At 40.3% G+C, this 20685-nt stretch overlaps 1 protein-coding gene across 1 annotated transcript in view; it reads right to left on the bottom strand.

Moving 5' to 3' along the window:
* The window catches only part of COL4A2 (collagen type IV alpha 2 chain), a 135191-nt gene that overhangs the window by 78428 nt on the left and 36078 nt on the right, over positions 1-20685 (bottom strand). The window contains exon 3 of the mRNA XM_042810331.1: positions 17702-17782. Coding sequence (XP_042666265.1) covers positions 17702-17782 — 81 coding nt within the window. The remainder of the gene's footprint in view (positions 1-17701; positions 17783-20685) is intronic.

The raw sequence follows: 20685 nt of genomic DNA, 5'->3' as shown, positions 1-20685 counted from the left end.
TTACAGCGAAGTTCTACAAAACTTCTCATAATTAAAATGCTTGGAGGAATTCAACTTTGAGTTTTAAGTCACTTCTTCCAAATGCACTGGATGGCAAATATAGTTCAATTGGGAAATGTGTATACACTTACACTCCTTCTATTTCTCTCTTTTGTATAACGTTTCAACAGAGTGATCATTTACTGAACTATTCATACGACATCTGGCTAAAAATGTAAAAGGACAAAATATGGAAAGAAGTGAGTTTTTTTCATCATCTATAGTTTTCAACTGCAGCACCTGTTTGGATTGCTCATTTGTTGACAATTTGTTGATTCACATCCATTTTCTCCAGAGAACAAATGTGCAAAACTAGGATGTACGATCCAAAATGTGGATCCTGCTATTTCTTTCCTTTAATCTTTCAGAACTTATGTGGAAAGAATGTATTGAACGGCACTATCTGAACAAGAAGGTGTGGTGCATGGAATTTAGTGTGTGATAATCTCAAACTCTGAAAAACATAAATTGTTATCTGTCAGTCTCATTTATTCTGTCTCTTCTCCATAACACATCTTCCAGAAAATAATCAATGAGCTGATACGTGCAGCCAGTTGGCATTTTTAAATGAGAAATGCTGTATAACCTTCTGACATAGGTATGCCCTGGTAACTGGGTATGTCTCCTAGGGAACTTCTTTCCATGAAAGACTCTCTTCTCTCTCAACTTCTTCACTGGGAAAAGGATTTTATGTCAGGGAAGTAACTTTTGACATTTGTTTCATTCTTGGGCAAGCTGGAAGAGCTTTGTAAAGTTACATACACATAGCAAAACTTTTTACTTTTGGTGGTTGAAACATGGGATGATCCCACTGCTATGGAGTGTGTCCAGACCCTCACAACTCTAAAGCAGGTCCAAGCTTTGTGAAGATGGAACATCTTCCATGGCTGGGTCTGTTGTACAGATCACCAGTTGTTCAAGTGGCATGTCATCAGCCTCACAGTGGCCTGGGTATGTGCTCACTCTAAAACTGAAGAGATTTGGGAGAATTTCTGCTCTTCCAAATCAGCATTCAGGCAGCATAGAACTTTCACCCAAACAAGAAACTTTGTTCACAGGCTCAGTCACTTTGAATATTAGCAAGCACTGACCCTGCACTCTAGAGATTAGGGTTAAAACTAAGAACAAAAAAGTGCAATGGGGCTACCCCTAGCTAACTTATCTAGTTGAAATATCTCAGAATCACAGAATGGCTTAGGTTGGAAGGGACCTTAAAGATAATCTGGTTCTAATCCCCTGCTGTGGGCAGGGCTGCCCCCCACCAGCTCAAGCTGCCCAGGGTCCCATCCAAGCTGCCTTCAGGAGTGGGGAATCCACAACTTCTCCAGGCAACCTGTTTATATTATATGTTATAAATATAGAAATTATAAGTATAGAAATACTATAAAAGATACCCCAACCCAAAGGAGAGGGACAAACCACAGAAACCCCCAGAAACAGATCTGGTAATACAGCAGTAAAAGTAATGAAGTCCTGCAGTGATTGCAGGAAGACACATAGCAGCACATTAACAGAAAGCAAATGTGCAGCATGTTACTGGGGAGAAATAGCCACCAGACACAAAGCAGTAAAAATACTGTTTGCACTGTTAGCAACAGAGGAGATTGCATCATTTCAGAGACACATGTGACTGTAGCTTTTAGAGAGTCCAGAGGAGCATGAATGTCAGTCTAAAAGCTGGCAAGAGCCAATAGAGCACTACATGCACCATGGTGTCATGGCATATGCACTGGCCACAGGCTAGACCAGTCTGAGTTTTGGGGTCATAAACAAAGCAGGAGATTGTTTCACAGCCCCTATAAGAATTTATTCTTAGCATATTCATCTGTCCAAGTATTCATAAGTCAGATAGGAAGTAAATGAAATTCATCATTTGTCAGCTGGCGGATGCTTTCGTATCCTGGACTGTACGCAGTTTGCGCAATACTTCCACTCCCAAGGAAAAATATTTGTTACTAGACAAAATGCATTTTTCAATCATTGTTTCTTAATATCACTTGTTTATTGAGGTTTTCTTTGCTTTTTCTCTGCATACCTTATGACAGTCTAGCCATTACTGGATTGTTCAAAAGATTGCTTTCTTGACGACATATCACTACGTACACTGCTACAATTTCTTTTTCTAACTACCATCCTTTACTCCATTGAGGCCATTCTAGCTACCTCAAAGAAGCTTCCAATAGTTCTACAATTGCACTGAGAGCTTTGTAGCCTTGGAAGGAAGCACTTCTAAGAAGGAAGTCCTGTTTCTATTTTGTTTTGGAGATGGTAGATGACTGTGTCAATTCCCCCTGAAATGTAAGCAAAGAGGAATATTTCCTATTTCTATTACAAGTAACTGAAATGTTCTCACAGAAGGGTAACCTAGAAGCTTAAGCACTTCCCTTCTGGACCCTCTGGAATGCCCTAGTTGCTGCAATAGGTTTGATTTGGAAAACTTTTGTCTTCTTTTGGTCAAAAACAGTAAAATCCATCTTTGATATTTCTGCTTTCTTACAAAACATGCTTTGCATCTTCCATGAACACTTAGAGGCTTTCATAGCTCTTAAAAAGTCCAACCTTACCTCTTGCCAAATTTCAGTTTTGAAAACTAATTAGTCCAGCAGCCACAATAACAAATTATGACACCAGAAATGCTTCTCTTGCATTATTTCAGAGTGTGTATTGTGAAAAATATCATGATCTATTCAGAGAATGCATGGCTCAGGTAGGATACCTCTTATATGTGCCTAAAGCTAAGGGGATTGGTTTGCAACACATGCTGAGGGGGTATCATGTACTTACCTGAGGAGCTGGTCAATTCACAAATGCTAAAGGACCTGAGGACTGACTTTGTCTCCAAATAAGCAAATTCAGAGGAAATTCTTCCTTGAACTAAATGGCTATTTAAGCTCTAGGCTTAAGTTTAAGTTAAATTTTAATCCAGTAAGAAAAGTATATAATACTTAAGAAAACATAAGATGACCAGTTTTCTTTCTGAATACTGCTGTAGCTGTTTGTATAACCAAACTGCAAGAACAGATGAACAATTATAATCTAATCCCAAGTGTTGAATTTCATTACTGGAATGCTTTTAACTGAAATGAAAATGAGACTGTGCCTCATCAGACACAGGCAGCAGATATGCAGCCACTAAATGCATAGTCTTCAGAATTTAGATCAGAATATCAGAAAGATTTTAGAGTATGTCAAAGATTGCTTGGAGCAAAGGATTCACGAGTGCCTGCAAGAGTATTCCTGTCAGAGAAGTACATATATTCCTGCAAAAGTGAAAAGCAATCATGTTGATTTAGTATACAGACACAGGGACACATTCAGCTTTACAATCACACCTTACTGAGCAACGCTTTATTCGGCTAGTTTGTGTTCTGATTTACATCACACAAAACATCTTTGAAGTCGGTGAGTTTATACAATGTATAAATCAACATAGGGACTACGAATAGAGAGAGAAGGAAAATCCTTACAGGGAAAACGCAGAACAAGGTGTCTGCAAGGGGGAGAGCAACCAGCAACCAGCACCACCACAGCTGTGTAAATGCACCGGGTTGCAGAGGCTGCAGACAGAACTATGTGTATATCCATACCAGAGCACTGAGGATTTTTTCATTGTACTGAAATGTTCTTCCTAATGCTTACTTACTAAGAATGGCATTTAAGTTTCAATTAGGACACAGTGAAATTATTCAGAAGCTATACATGTTGACTGCACGTAGAAGCAATAGAAGAAACACTGCCTAGCTGGAACTGATGCCTTAACAAAACTACTATTGTGATGACAACACATGCCCTTCATGGTCATACATGTACACAACTCCTGCCACAGCAGAGCACTGTGCTTTCCAGTGAGGACGGCTCCCACCAAGGATGAAGATGGAGGGAAGGGAGCGCCTCCAGCCCCTCTGTGGGAGGACCACAGCCCCTGCTGCATGTTTCTTGTTCTGCACACTGCACATCACAGTGGTGGTATGTGGACTGACTGAAGTATGTTATCCTCCTGGGGCAGTGTTGGGCTCCCATCATGTTCTCACTCACAGGGCTATTCAGCTCGGACAGCAAATGTGAGCCTGAGCTTCAGCACACTTGGCTGAGGTTACCACTGCAAACCAGGCCCCAGCATTTGCAGAGGTACCTTGCTTCTTTAAAAACATTGCTCCAACACATACCGTTCTCCTCCTCAAGAGATGCTCAAGCCCTTGTGCCAAATAGAAAGTATGCTGCTACATGCCTGCCAGGACTAAAGATGTAGCTCTGTGGCCAGCAGCACCCAGATAAGGTGCTGAGGCAGAGCCCCGTTCCCCTTGGCCATGAACACTAGATTGGGAACCACGACCAATCTTATCCTCCCCTTGTTACCCAGAGAAAGGCCTGACCCAGCCCCAACTGAGGTGCTGAGGGAATAGAGGGGAGGAAGCAGTGGCCCCAGGACACCTGCTCCTCCCTCACACTGCACACCTCCACACAGAACCACCACAGGCCTATAGATGTTTGCTCACCTCTGCATTTTTTGCCTGTGAGAACAGGGGCAGCTCATTTTGTTGGCAGAATTTTCTACAGTGGTCAACCATTTACTGCTAAGAGCAACTGTGTTTTATGATGACATTTTTCAGGGCCTTTTAGGGTTCACCATGTGGTTTTCTTAGACATGTTTGCTCAGTTCAGGCTGCTCTGCTGTCTTCCCATGGACCTTAATGTTTTTCTCCCATCCCTTCTGAAGACAAAAGACTATCTCCACTTAAGAAAGCTTTCTCACTTCTTTCTGCTGAGCTCAGTCTTTCTCTGAATCAACTGCTCTAATTTTAATGTCGTTATTTAACCGGATAAGCTGGCTTCTTTCACTTCATATTTACATTTCATAGCACATCTGCACTGTCTGAGAGTTCACTGCATGAATTTTTCAAACCACACCATAGGATCTTGGCAGTTGCACATGACTTCAGAGATTTTATACACATATATCTGAAGCTCTGAGGAAGCAATTAAACCATATGGACCTCTCCCATACAGTAGGAAGCACAACACAAGACTTCTTGCTTGATTTATTGTAACCTTATGTCACTTAAGAAAACCAACTCTGCAACTGTTTGAAAGAAGTAAGCCAGCTGAGAGAGAGGGAAGGCTTGCTCAGAGAGCTCTGGCTCAGCAGACCCCAAGTGGCTGCATTCGGCTGTGGCCACATAATGTGTCATAGACCAGGCTGGAAGGACCAAGTGTGAGCTAGCAGAATTAAAACCCTGTCATTGGGTTTTGTGACAAAAAGAAAAACAAGTGGATTTGTCTTCAGCCACTGCTTAACTTTGAAGGGAACCCGCACTGCTTGGCTGCTTACCTGTCTTTCTCTTCCCCATGCAAAGTCCACAGCAATTATAAAGTGAACATGGGGACATGACTAACTGGGCATAGTGGTGATGAGCTGACAGTTGGACTAGATCATCTTAATGGTCTTTTCCAACCTTAGTGATTCTATGATTCTATGAAATAAAAGCTGTGGAAAATAGTGCAAGGCAGTGTTACACCAGACAGCTGTGTCACATACTTGGATAAGCATGCTCTGTCCAGTGGAAGGAGTTTGTCTCACAGAGGTGAGAGACACTGTAGTAGCAATGTAGTAGCGTAACTGAAGTGGTTACTATGGAGGATGTGTTCTAAGCATAAGCCAGCCTGGCAGGCTCATGCTCTCACTAAATATCAGAATTATGAAGATATACGGGTCTAACACCCACAACACGGTGCGGCACCATTGGGCCTTTTGCTGCTGGAGCTCTCATCTACTTGAAGGAAACTATCACAGTGCTCTATGCTGTGCTACCACTCTTATTAATGCAAGAGTGCTAACAATGCTCTTGGCAGAGAGCACAGAGATAAATGCAAGTAGTTCCTGCCCCAAAGAGCTTACATCCTCCCAAAGGCAAACATAGCCTGCAGTGAGGATCACACAATTGCAGAACCAGAGGGGTTAGAAAGGACCTCTGGAAATCATTGAGTCCAAGACTCTGCTAAAGCAGGTTCCCTAGAGCAGGTCATGCAAGAAAATGTCCAGGTGGGTCTTGAATATCTCCAGAGAATGAGACTCCCCAACATCTCTGGGCAGCCTGCTCCATTGCGCTGTAACCCTCACAGCAAAGTTCTTCCTCATGTTTGTATGGAATTTCCTGTGTTCAAGTTTTTGCCCATTGCACTCTGTGTTCTGGAGGGAAGTGTTCATCTCGCAGAACTGACTTACTTCATTCCTCTTCTGGGCTATGAAGAATAAAAGTGCCTTATGGGAAGCTTTTAAGATGAAAAGGGTGGTGAAACACATGAAATGATGTTATGAATGATTTAGAAAAAGGTATGGACAGCTCTGGGAGCAGATGACAGAAAGGCCATAAAATAATAGAGAAGTAGATGATCTAGAAACTGAGAAGCAGCCTAAAGCAAGAGATAGTTTAGATGGGAAAAAAAAGAATATTTATATAAAATGAGAATAATAAGGATGTATCAAAATCTATATTTTTCTGCACAGAAAAACTCTCTATTTGCCACTGTACTCTGGATGGAGTGAAGCAAAGTACCTAATTTTAAGGCATTTTAATGCTCATCATCCTTTTCCAGATCAGTGTAACAGAAGCACTTACATTTACTTCAACAGCTTTGTTCGGTATGTGATGACACTTGAAAAGCCTTACATACAAACTGAGGTAAATAAGGAACATTTCTTCTCTGAAGTTCATTAAAGAAATGCTGAGAATGAGCTCTGTCAGCCTAGACAGAGACTGTACATGATGACAGTCTGTCTATTCCCACATTCCTGATCTGTCCAGGTCAGACTCAAAGGATTCCATTAATAGTTTGGTACTTACCGAATAAGACAAAAGGAAAATAGGTCAATGGTACTTGCTCCCTTGTGACAAAAATGCAGAAAATAGAAACTAGCACTATCTGAGAAACTTGTAAAGCCTTGGATACATGTCATGAGAAACGATTCACACTCTCTAGAGTACAATTTAAGTGCTGCAGAATGGCCTGGATTATCCTCCTTGGATGACTGTGTGGACTACCCTGTTACAGAGCAAGGCTATCATCCACAGCCTTTATCTTTCAACTGCTCCTCTAAGTAGAAGTGGCAAAACTTGTCCAAAGTATTTTTGTGCATTTGTTGCACCAGAAATCAAAACCCAACAGTCTAACTAAATGGACAGCATATTTGTCCTGAAACAATCCAGACAGTGCATTTCACTTCCATAATGAAGTGTGATTCCTATGTGAAAAATAAACAAAAATATCAATGATACATGGGAATGTACTGTGATGTGACCATTGACCACGATGAACAAAAAGAACGTAGATGACAGTCACGGAATTGCTTGAACTTCCTTTCTAGGTAGGTAAAGGTAAAATATACTTCCAGTATTTCCTGGGAAGTCAAGAAGGAAGAAGAACAACAACAACAAAAAATGCTGTTTAGCTTTGATTTAAATGTATTATTTTTAAATTATTGTGAACAGCAACCAAAGGCTTTTTATTACAGTTTCAGCTATTGCCACATTAGTTTTCCACAGTACATCTTCAACCAGACAGCTAACATTTAAAAGTTTCCTTTCCATTATTTAATTACTGAAGATATCTATCTCCAGTTAAATTTGAAGTTTTATCTTCTGGACAATATTTCTAGATTATTTAGTGTGCTTTGTCTTGCTTTGGTTCTCCACCTCTCATTCAAGTCTGCAATATGTACATGGACAAATTCACTCTTAGAAATGCTGCCCTCAAACTAAATTCCTAAAATATCAGTGAAATATCTTATCAAACCACTGTAAGATTTGTTTTCTTATTTGACTGTAACAAGCCCACAAATCAAGGAAATATATAGCTAATGCAAAAGGCATCAGGTTGTGTAATTTCAAATACAAGAGCTCAACCTGACAAATAGGGTTAATTCAATCCATTTACTTTAGTCACAATTTTGTTTGAACTGCAACCTTGGTATTCATTATGATTGATGATATTAATTCTTGAGCTTTGTCCAACGCTGCTGATTTGTTCTCTTGTCACAACAGCTGAACTTGCAAAGGTTTTCAAGACAAGTTTGTAGAAGTATCTGCACTAATGTAGGTCAGCAGGCTTTGAAGAAGCGTGTTATCTGTACTCTAGTACTTACTTTGCTGGAGAAAATGCAATGAATATGGGGAAGCAGATGAAGTTGCACATGGAAGTAAAAAAACTGGATACTAACTTTTCAGTGAAATACCATTCTGCTCTTGTACTATTGATTTGAGAAGGTTTTAGGAGAATTCTGCTTTCAGAATTGTGTTTGCTGAAGCAAAAGACATTTCATATCTGGCTGAAGCAGAATGCTCCACAAAATAAAAGAGTAAAATGGAGAAAAAATAATCTTTTGATGATGTGCACATATTTTATTTTACTTAGGAGACTTTAGATTTATTTAACTTCTAAACAGTCTTTAAAATATTCTGGACATTTACAAATGTAAATGTGATTTAATTGTTTTTCTATATGTATGCGAATGCTCTGCTTTTTCTTATATGTTTAGCTTCTTTTGTTTGTTTGTTTGAAACTGCTTTTTAAGAAACCATCCACTGAGTCTTCTCAAATGGCAGATTTTTGTAGAATACATATGTGGAGAAAGGATTCGTTGCTTCTTCCTCATGGGAAAGTTATCTAACCTCCATCCACCAGTTCACAAGGACCTCTGATGTTGATTCAACATGTACAAACAGAGTTAAAAAAGAAGAGGAAACATGCATATTTCCCTCGAAAAAATGTCAGGACAAATGTAGGAAAGAATAGTGATTAGCAACAAACATGAGTATCTAGCTACAATATTTGATTGATAGCCACTGTAGCCTAGGTTAAGCAATTTTCACTAAATAAAACATTAGGTCATAAAGCATTAAGTTTCAGACTGACTCAAATCATGCTATATCAAGCAAACCTGTATCCTGCCTGCCTGCCTCTGGTATCTAACTCAAGATTATGAGCCTATTCACTGCTAACAGTTCCTGCAATTAAGCCTTAAACTCAAAGTTTAGATGCCTATGGAACAATGTCAAGTATTTAAGGACTTATGTATGCCGTTAAGACCTTATAAGGCAGTGTTTGGCAAGTACAAACATAAACAAAAGCACGCATTTGAAATTGTACCCTCAAATGTGTATGCAAAAGGGAACTGTACTTTTGCAACTGAGAGCAAAATTTAGGTTCACAGTATTAAACATCTTTTTAAGATTACACTCTTTTTTCCTTCCTTTTCCAGGCACTGATATGCTGCTCTCCACTAATATATTGAATAGCCTGAAAAAAAATTAAATTGCAAAACAGCATACCAGACTTGATTAAAGGTGTTGGAATAATTAAAGATATCTTCCTGTCAATGCATAATGCTTATTAGCACTACTAGTATTTTGCATTTAAATCTGCCACCACTGCAAATACCTTCTTTCTGAGGCAGTGCCTCTTTCTGAGAGCTGTCAGAGACAGAAAGTTCATGGCCTATGATGCGATATGAAATCTTGAAGTATCCTTTGTTTTTGTGATACCTCATATCCATTCAGGCACAGAACCTGACAATACTTTCAATGATGTATGACTGAGCTCACTCCCGACACTTTGCATGAATCCAACACTGAGCAGCAAGCAGGACACTTTTCAAATAATCAGGGAAAGTAAGAAGGAAAAAAAAAAAAAAGAGAAAGACAAGCAAGGGCAGGCCAGTGCAAGGCATGTAAGCACAGTGAATATTTGCCTGCACTGCATGATTAGTAGGGTTTCCCTTAGTGGTGGGTACATGTTTGGGTAATTGATTGTTAAGTGGCTTCCTTAAATGATTGTTAAATGGCTTCCTGAGGATGTCTGGTAAGGTGGTTCCTTTATCCAAAGGCAGTGGAACTTGCACGGGTTCAGAAGTCTGCATCAGGCTGTGTACTGAGGTTTAGGTCAGCTTGTCTTCTCCCCACAACTCGTAGGCACATCTCATCAAGGCCAGATCTTCTATGTTGCTACTTAGCTTGGTATGAGTAGAGCAGAGAAAGAACAGAGTAATACCATCCAAAGGAGAAGTTATAGTAATATAAGATTTCAAGAGCTAACATTTTTTAAGGTCAGGCTGAAGGCAAAAGTTGTAAAACAGAGCAGAGACCACTCAATCTGTTGCACAGAAAGGACAAGATGTGTTGTGTAGAAGTAGCAGAAAATATGAGATGTCCAGAATGGTATTTGTGGTGGTAAAAATGGAAGAACTGGTGGTCATGTTGTCCTATGGGATTAATGCATGGCTATTCTGTGGAGGACTGATGTGCGGGTAAACTAAAACAAAAGCAAGCAGCACAAGAGGAATAAGCTGGTCTTCAGACAGAATGGAACAAGGCTGCTTTACTGAGAGTTAGAAAGGTCATGGAGAAATAGTTAAACTAGAAACAAGGGAAAGACTGGCATGGTCCAGTCTGGATTCAAGGAACTTGAGAGTGAAACACAGCTGATGCTCAGTACATTCTTGAAAAGCAAGGGAGGGAAATAAGTACCATGGATATAATAAATAGGGAAGGTAAATAACACTATTTACAATGCCATCTGACTGGCAGCTGGAACAGAGAGTGGGCAAAATCTGTAAGTGCTTTCACCTGGTACTTAAAGGGGCTTATAGAAAAAGATGGAGAATTACTTTTTACTTGAGCAGATAGTGATAGGACAAGGGGGAAACGTTCTAAAACAAAATAAAGGAGATTTAGATTAGATGTTAGGGCAAAATTCATTATTCAGAGGGCAGTGAGGAACAGGTTGTTTGGAGAAGCTGTGAATCCCCATCCCTGGAGGTGTTCAAGGCCACACCGGATAGGGCCCTGGGCAGCCTCATCTAGACCAAGAGGAACCCTGACTATCACAGAGGATTAGAATTGGATGGTCTTTAAGGTCCCTTCCAACCCAAGTGTTTTGTAATTCTGTGATTATAGATGCAATTCTATGTAGCAATGCTAGAAATGTAAAAATTAGGAGTAGGAAATTATGACAATTCTGTTGCAAGAGGCACCTCAGGCTGGTGGAAGGTGGATAATCAGTGGCATACTGAGTTGCTAGGCTGTCAGCTTTACTGGAATGATTGGAGACAAGGTACATGCAGAGCAGTGGCACAGAATGTGAAGGCTAATATGAAGTGTAACAGAAAAAATAACAACAGAGGACAAAGGAGGGAATTCCTGTAGGGGGAAATAACAGAAAACCAGCGCTGCGTTTACATTTGGGACTCCCTGTTAAAGACAACGATCATGAAGTATTCCAAGAAATTAGAGAAGTTGAAAAACTAGGTCAGTAATGCTGGCTATTTCAGTTACCCACGTACAGTCAGACACAACACCTCATTGAGATGAGACAAAGAGATAAAATATTTGGACACAGCGACACTTGAGTCCTGGAAGCAGCAAGAAACAACGCCTCTCTGGATTTAGTCTTGAGTGCACAGGACCTGGTTCAAGAGGTACTAGTGGGAGAACGCTCTCTAATAGCTTTGCAACACAACTTTAACTTAATAACGTATCAAATGGAGTAAGCCAAGCAAATGCATCACACAGATATTCAATTTCAAGAAGGGGAAATACATAAAAATCAGACAAATAGTAAAAGCCTTATAAAAGCAATCCAAAAGGCAGGAAGCCTAGAGCAACCTGGAGGCTTTTCAAAAACATTGTATTAAAAATTCTGGTAAACTGTTTCACATATCAAAAAGAAAATAAAACAGTTCAATAAAACCCCTGCGTAGCTCATAAAATTGCTACAGAGGCTATTGCAGGGAAAAAGGTTAACATTTTAAAAATTGCTTAAATGAACAAGAAAGCTCATAAAAAACAGATCAAGAGTAACTGGCAATTAGGATGTCTGAAAAAGAATGCCAACAGTTTGCAGAAGATCCTCAAGCTGATAGTAAAAAGCACAGCAAGAAGCCATCAATGGGAGTAGCAATACCACACAATGTCAAAGGCTTAAAAGCATTTGGGGACAGCAAGACCACAGCAGAAGAACTCAGGAAAATCTTTGTGAAGGTCTTCACTGCCGAATGTGTTTGAGATTGCTCCAAATCCAAGCTGTTCTTTGAGCCAGATTAATTTCAGGTAAATATACAGGAAGCAGAAGATAAAATAGACAAGGCAGACCTTAGCAAGTGAGCAGGAGTGGTGACATTCACATGAGACTTCCAAAGAAACTCAGTGGATTTTCAGTATGGCTTTGAAAAAATTCTTCACCAACACATTCTAAAATAAATGCCTCTGGGTTTGGGAGAGAGGTGCTTTTATGGACCATAGGCTAAAAGATAAGAAGAAAGGAATAGTGCTTGGCAGTCACATTTCAAAATGGAGATGCAACAGGATCTGAGCTGTGAAACATACAAGTCTGTAGATGATACTAGCTGATATCAAGTTGTTAAATGCCATGCTGGTGATGGGGAGATCCAGAAGGATCTCACCAGACTGGGAGGGGAGGGGGGGCAGTCAAACTTCAGTACTGGCAAGTGTCAGGAGTGTATGGAGAAGAAAACAATGTCAATTTACTGCTGAAGAATACTTCAGTGCGTTCATACCCATAATCTCACAAATTCTCACAGACCAGAAAGAAAAGAGTAATGAGAAATGAGGGGCTGGAGTGCTGCCTTCTAAGGAGAGGCTCAGAAGGCTGGAAATCTTGCTTTTTGGACAAGAGAAAGTGCAGAGGGGAAATTATTGAGATTTACATAATTCTGGAAGCAGGAAGCAAAGTAAATGTAGAACTGCTCTTTTCCGAAGCTTACAGTACTAGAAATAGGGTGTACTTGATGAAACCAGAAGTAAATAGATGTTGGGCAGTAATGTCATTTTATTTGATTAGTGAACTCCTTGGTGCCACAGGAAGTTGTAAGGACACAGATCAGCTACAGGAAAGGATTGGATAAATTCAGGGAGAAATGTAAGTACTGAAGAAATATAGAAATATGTCATATCTCTAGCAGTATGATTTTGGTTACAAGGGAATGGACTGCAGAAAGTTTTCAGATCTTTGCACTCCCCCTAAATAGAACATTCTACCATCAGTGTTTTAGACAGAGTAATGGGCTAGATGTACTAGAGGTAGATGATAGGAAGAAATTTCTCATGTTCTTATTAAAAAAGGGTAAAATATCAGATATATCAACTTACACTAACCATGAGTTGAGCTACTGCCATTATATCACCTGAGAACCTGGTTTATTGTGAAGTTCAAAAATTACATTAACAGTTAATAAAATTATTTTACTGGTTTTAACTAACCGGTTTCCCTAAGGATATAAGAATGGAAGTGACTTTAGAATATTTAAGTGTTGCATTTTGTTGACTTCATTTAACTACAGAAGAAAACATCTGCTTGATGTAGTCCATGTGTTAAGACTTAAGCTTGTATGGAAAATGCTTGTAAGTTAAGATCAGACACTGGATTTCACAACTGTATAGCACTCAAAAGCAGACAGGAATGATTATACGTGAACAAATAATAACGTAACCTTGGCCACTGCATTAGTGAAAGCAATGCAACAAATATCTGTAAAGGAGCTTTAGTGAATTAAATTTCATTTACTGAATTAGTCCTGATTAAAAGGAAATGTTTTGGCATTCCCATAAAATGGCCTTTATGGGAACACGAAGCTGTCCTTTCATTTCAGTTACCATTACTGCAGTCCCTTGTAAAAACAACAGCGCAAGCAGTGCTCGACACTTGCTTCACATAGAAAGTACAAAGCTGGATTTCAATAGAGTGCCTTTTCTCTACAGAAAGATCAAGAAGATTGCTATTCATTTCCACTTTCTACAAAGCCCTCTAGGTTGATTATGAAGTGAGGTTGATTATGAACTTCAGCAAGTCGAACAGTTGGCCATTGTACTGAAAGGAGTTACCGCTTCCTACATAAGTGCATTCATGTTTTAACGGACTTGAAAGGTGTGTATATATGCACCAATAGATGCAATCTCTGCCCATTATACAGTCTGCAAAGAACTTTAACTCTCAAAATTTTAAAAGCTGCAATAGAAAGGAAAGGAGGAAAAGGAAAGAAAACAGAAGTTTATCCATTTTTTCCCCTTCCTTCAGCTGAAAGCTTCTGCTTCATTTAAAGTAGAATTCCAATACAGCGTCAGTGCTTCCCTCTTCTCCTTCCTGTCTTATCCAGGCACCTTTTCTTCACACATTAGTTAATGAGAAGATGAGGCTGCTCTCCTTCTCCCTTGTCACTCTGCGCCCTCCACCTGAGGCTTGAATACACAGCTGCTTGTTGCACGGGTCAGCACCCTCTTGCAGGAAGTTGGATTCTCATTGTATCTCTGCTGAGAGATTTCCCAGCTGCAAGAATGGCTGGCTGACTGCGCAGCTGGCCTTAAGGTATGATCAGACCTTTAAAGACTGGATATTTGTATCCAGCTAACAGTAAATACACACCTAGGTTTGAATTAGGTTCCTGCTGTGAACAGGAGCAAAGACTCGGGTGTCATTAGACAGTAGAAAAAAAAACAACTTATGGAAGAAGTTCCCTTTCTTCTTTTTGCTCTGGAGGCATCAACTCAAAAGCAAGGCAGAAGGTGACAACTTCAAGGGAATCATGTGCGGCCCTGGAAAGATGCCTTTAGAAAAATCTTCTCTGAGCTGTGAACTGCAGAAGTCATCATCACTTGTGATGCCCTGTGATTCTCTGAAGGTCTGAATCAGATCTATCTTCCTTATGGAAATGAGGCAGAAAGTGCCGTACCAAGCTCCCAGTTCAAACAAGAGGTGGAAGCTTGCACATTAGCTGCTTCATTTGCCTTGCTGCAGAGTTTCCTCACCACTATGGCAAGTGGGTCAAGCTTCTGACACTTATTTTCACATCCCCAATGGATTTCACTCTGCTCCATCTGTGCCCAGAGAAAGCTTCATGGCCAAGCTCAGTCATGAACAGGACAAAAAGCCGGAAATAGGAAAAATCACAACCTAGGAATACCATAATTCTTTTTTTTTTGGCAGGCCTGTTGGGTTCATTGACTTGTGCTAGGTGGCCTTTAGTCCCTAGAAACTGCCTTCCTGACACATGATTCAACTTCTCTGTGCCTTCACGTAAGAGTTATTAGTTTCACACCAAAAGCCGTGCAGATAGAACCACAGGGCTTTCAGCCATCATGCATCTGGAGACCTGGCACACATCACCAGAGTCTGGCTGAATCCTCACACATCTGGACAGACAGTGCCTCTGTACCTCTAGCACAGAGCCCCCAGAATATAGCACTGAGCACATTTCACTGTTTTAACACAGTGTAATTGAATTAAGACAATAAGGAAAAGCATCTTTGTCTAAATGCCATACCTTAAGATTGTAACTGAAACAAAGGCAGAAAATGAAGCAGAACCATACATGAATAAAAAGATAGAGCTTTTCTCAGACCTCTTCCACCGTCATATTTTGCAATAGTATTTACCACTCCAGTGAATTTACTTTGTTTTTGATATGCATTCAGCAGCAGGAAGCTGAAGAAAGTGCTTTTGTTTGCCTGGTTTTGAGAGATGTGCTATGAGAAGAATGTGCACTTACACTGTATGGCAGGGCAGTGGTATTGCCATTGGCTGCTGGCTCTTGCAGCACTGCTTCTACCTGAATTCCAGACGCCCTGCAAGTGACAGCTGTGTGGTACCTGCCACAGAGTCACCAAACAAGCAGGCTCCAGCAAGCTGCTTCAGGCATTCTTACAAGTACAAACATGCAATATGTCTATTGTGCATGTAATGAGTCACCTCAAAAAGAAAATGTGCGTCGTGCCAGATTATACAGAGGTTCTGTGAAAATAAATATTCCCAATGAGAACTGAGCATGAGACCAGAAGCTATGCCAAATTTGACTAGTCTCTAAAGGCCGCTCTTATTTCTTAAACCAGATGTTTCACCAAGGTTGTGACATCTGAGGAGAGAAGCAGACACAAAATACACGCACACTATGCTGACTCAGAATGAGGTATATGGTTGCAGAGAATTTAAATACAATTTTTGAAGTCTTTAAATCACTTTCCCCTGTAATCCTTCACAATTTCCACCACCAACCACAAAATGTAATCAATGAAAAATGTAATCAATGTTTTATAACATCCTCTTTTTCCCTTTTTCAGTGCCTATTTAATCAGTGTGTTTAGTTAATGGGATTACTAGCTTCCCTGACATAAGTGAAAGAGTGAGAGTGGAGAGTGAGTACACAGAGTATGCCCTTGTCTCCTAATCTAGATATGAAGCAACTAAACTTGTGGCACCTGGGTGAGTCTCTTCTTTGATAGCTTCACATTTCCAGCTTTTCTAACCCATGCAATTGCTTTTGTTTAGCTACCTCTCTTCTCCTGCAGATGTAGCAACTTGAAATTAAGGGTTATTTACAGACAAAAGAAAGGAGAAAAATAGATTAGTCACAGAAGTCACAATTTTCATGAACATTAGTGGAGAGCTAGTAGGTCCATGCTTTACCTTAGAACAACTCAAAAAAACCACTGAAGAGAAGCATAGAATATCATACTTGAAGCCATTTCACCCAGCAACAATAGGCTTTCAGTGCCCTTGCAGGGGAGTGGCAGGAGGCATCTGCTAAGCTTCAAGTGCTGAATGATCAGGGAAGGGCAATAACAGCTGGAGAGAGACCCTGCAGAAGCTGTGCCTCAGGGGAAGGATTTATTTGACCTCAGTGTCGTCAGTTTGTCATTAGGTTATTGCAATGGGAAGCTGATCAAGAACAGCCTGTGGTCAGGAAAAGGGAGTATAACAATTGCAATGCTCATGACAGGGTAAGCCTGGGATCATCTGACTTCCACAGAGACATCAGGACTTCTGCAGTAAACAAAAGTGTTCCTTGCCTTCCACCTACACAGTGACTTTGCTACCAATCTCTTCTTCCACTCAGACGTGGAGTCAAGCTTGAGGAATGTGATGGGAATGGGAACTGACAGCCCACTGAATGGAAGAAAATAAGAGAGATAGCAGAAAGCATATGATCTGCCACATCTCTTGCCTGGCCTATTCTTAGGGATGGGTGGATGGAAAAGGCTGAGTCACTGTCTCAGCTACAAAAGACCATGCTGAACAAAAGGAGCCTGCCAGCCAGAACTTTGAGCCACAAAGAACTGCCAACTGCTCAGAGCTTTATGGGCAGGTGGCTTGTTGCCTCCACCGCATCTCCCATTCTCATCCATACTCCCATTCTCATCCATACTCCCTGGAAATGAGTACCAGAAACAACCCAATGCCAGAAAGTCCCAGGCAGTTTCCTTCCAGTAGGAATTTCAAGTCCCGCAGACCTGCTTCCCATCTGATTTAATGGAAACCACCTGTTTGAGGTATCTTTTCATCAGATACAATTTCGTTAGTAAGACTTCATGAAAGTTATTGGGTGATTTTGTTAACAATCATTTAGCATTGTGAGGTCCCTTGATCCTTAGCTTTAAAAGAATAATCTGCTATACTTCATAACAAAGTATTTTTTTCAAATCTACTTCCTTTCAAGGAAGTAAGATGGAACAACAGTACCTTTTTCCTGTAAAAAAAAAAAAACAACAAAAAACCCCCACACAAATTGAATATTCCCAGTACTCTAATGCAAGTCTACCTAAAGCAAATGGCACTGAGCTGATGGCATGAAGATCTTTCTGTGGGAAAATATATTACTTACACGGGCTCCTTTTTCAGGGAAACACTGACATCCTCCACTGCAGTCTCTTCCTCCACATGGTCCTGTGTAACTCTTTCCTCCCTGCAAGCCAGAACAGACAAAAGACAAAAATTAATTGGCATCAATTACAATACCTGGCACAGTATAATAAATGTTAATTAGTAGATTCATTGCAAAGACCGGGATTAGATGACTATGATCTATGGATCTATGACTTCCTGGTGAGCCCTCTTAAAAGCTGCATTCAGAGCAGCAGTCAGAGGATTTCCAGTTCTTGGAAATATAATATCACTCTATTCATTTCCTTCCACATTTTCAAAATGCTGCAGCTCCATGCTGAGCAATATCTCACCCATCTCTTTGACACATGCAACACATACCATGTCACAGAAGAACAGCTGCTTGAATTCTTCAGGGACATGGATTAAGTCCTAGGTCACAATGCAGCACATCCTTCTATGCATGATCTAAATTACTGCTATATTTTACAATATTTATGGGTGGACATAAAACAAGACTTGGATATCATGCTCAAAATCATAAGCCAAGCTTCTGCCCTCTCCTTTTCAATGACTCTCTATTCTAGAGACACCCAAAACTTGCTAGTAGCCAACCACAGTGACCTAGAATTCAGAACTAACCCAAGAGTTAGCTGCAGGTATATCTGTCCTGCTTGCATAGAGCCATCTTGGCCTGGGCTGCAAATGTGCTGATCACAAGATTTTCTCTACTCCATGCAAACCCCTGGGAAGGCTCCACAGGACTGCCCAGCTCAGATTCCACCTAGCACACTTAGGGCAGCAGCCACAGTTACTCTTGTTCAGAAATGTTAACAGCAGAGATGCTGTGCATGCTGTGGTGTAACTTTTAAAACTGTAACTTAATGATTAGGAATACTGCAAAGACCTGTGGCCCACTACAGGTCTTAAACCCCTGAAAGTGCCCTAGCAGCTTTTGAAGTAGCTGAGAAAGGGAAAAAATGATTCCACGTCACTAACGATGAGTTAGAAGAAATAGGACCAAAGTCTGACAGTACAGGAAAGATGTTCTGGAGCCCAAGTCCCTCATTCAGAGCTGCTGCTGATTTTCACGTGCACTGCTGCTGGTAGAAAGAAGCCTTCAAAACAAGGCAGGTGCTCCAAGCTGCCATGCTGTGGCTCACAAAGGCAGTAATGCTGCCACTCCTGCTTCTAGCCCTGGGTCAAGGACCTGAAGCAGAGAGAGGGACCTGCACTGCCATGCTTAGCATTCTTCATGCAGCTGTAATCAACCCATGCTCAGCACATGGGGCTGATTTCTCAGGTATTCACTTCTCCCTTTACACTATCAAGGTCCTGAAAACACAGCTCCAGGCTTTGGATTCCACTCTGCGAGCCAAATAAGTAACAGGTATGAAGCAGGTATCTGGCAGACATTGCTTAAGCCCTCCTTTGATGGTATTTATGCAACAGGCTCCTAAACTTACGGCAACAGCAATGCAGAGTTTCCCAGCCAAGTCATTATGCTTGTCATGAGAGGATTCCTGTCTGTACTTTAACTCATTTTACATATTAAAATACTTTTGTTTCAGTTTTGTATTTACTTTTAATGAAACAAGTAGGTATTCCATGCTGCAGAAACAAGCCCACAGAACTGAAACCATGCCCCGAGCTATTTAGAGGTTAGGTGTTGGATTCAGGAAATTATTTCACAGAGGTAACAGTGCCCTACGTCATGTTCTGAACTTTACTTTCTGTTTAGACTATTGTCTGGAGGAAATAATAAGCCCAGGCCATTTTATAAACTCCAACAACTTGTTCAGGTTGGTCCATTTTGACTAAATGACTGGATGGTCACAAGCTTATTATGTCTTTATTTCTTCCTTTTCGCAGATGAAATGTACAGCTCTCCCTCAGAACCCTTAATTTCAGAGTTTGTCCTCCCTGCCTTTTCACAAATGAAGAATAGTTCTATTTGTTTCTATGCATGCCACGTGGATGTAATGCCTGTGTGAACCTACACCACTGCAGGGCACACGTCTGCATGGAAACCAGTGTAATAAGCAGTGCAGCCACTCATCAGAATTAATCCCAAACTTTTATAGAAACGTTTTGGAGATGTAAATAACAACATATTGCAGCCTAACAAACTGCAGTAACAAACAGACAGGTGCAGTAATTAAATCATGAGAGACTTCAGTGATGCCTGCTGAGAAAACAGCAAGGAGAACAATAAGATTTTTTGTTTGCTTGTTTAATTAACAGGGTGTCTCTAAATTTGGTAAACTGTTGCTAAGGAGAAAACTATGGCAAGATAGTTGTCTGCCTGTAAAAAAAAGAACCTGGAGGCTGCTAATATTATTTTGACTGGAAGAAGTTCAAGGCCTATTGTCTGTGTACTATCCATCATGCAACCTTTAAATTTGCATATTTTAAAAATACCAGCAGCTAATGTGGGGGCACAATTGTTTTCTTCCACAATCTTAGGAAGTTTTTTTTCTCTTTTCTTCTCGTTTTCAGTCCTTTAATGCACATATATTCTTAAGACGATGAAACATCAGGAAGATTTCTTCAAAGATAGGGAGCATAAATGGAAAACATTTGAGATCAGTGTTAACGTTGCTACTTTGTATTATACCTGGGCACTCCATATTGCTCAGTTTCCACTTCTTCACTTTTTGATGGTTAGTGGGAGGTCTCTGGGACCTTTCAGTCACACGTAACATTTTCTGCTTTATTATCTATGAATGTACACAATTTCTCAAAAGCAGATCAGGGCACATTCATTTAGTCTGATATTATTGGGAAGTTACAGTATCAAGTTTTAGAGTTTCAGACTTTTAAAGTTTAAAAATAGATCTTTTAAAGATCCTTGTAAAACCTTGACAAAACGAACTCTACACATGAGCGCATAACTGAGACAAAGGGAAATAAAATGTAAGTATATCAGCAAAGTTTACAATTTAGAGATGGGATGTGTAGCTGTAAAGTACCATAAAAGTGTTT

The sequence above is a fragment of the Centrocercus urophasianus genome, unplaced genomic scaffold, assembly GCF_019232065.1.
Source record: "Centrocercus urophasianus isolate 14NV4802_14NV808 unplaced genomic scaffold, USGS_Curo_1.0 seq_12, whole genome shotgun sequence".
NCBI classification, from domain to species: domain Eukaryota; kingdom Metazoa; phylum Chordata; class Aves; order Galliformes; family Phasianidae; genus Centrocercus; species Centrocercus urophasianus.
This window is presented reverse-complemented; position numbering and strand designations above follow the sequence as displayed.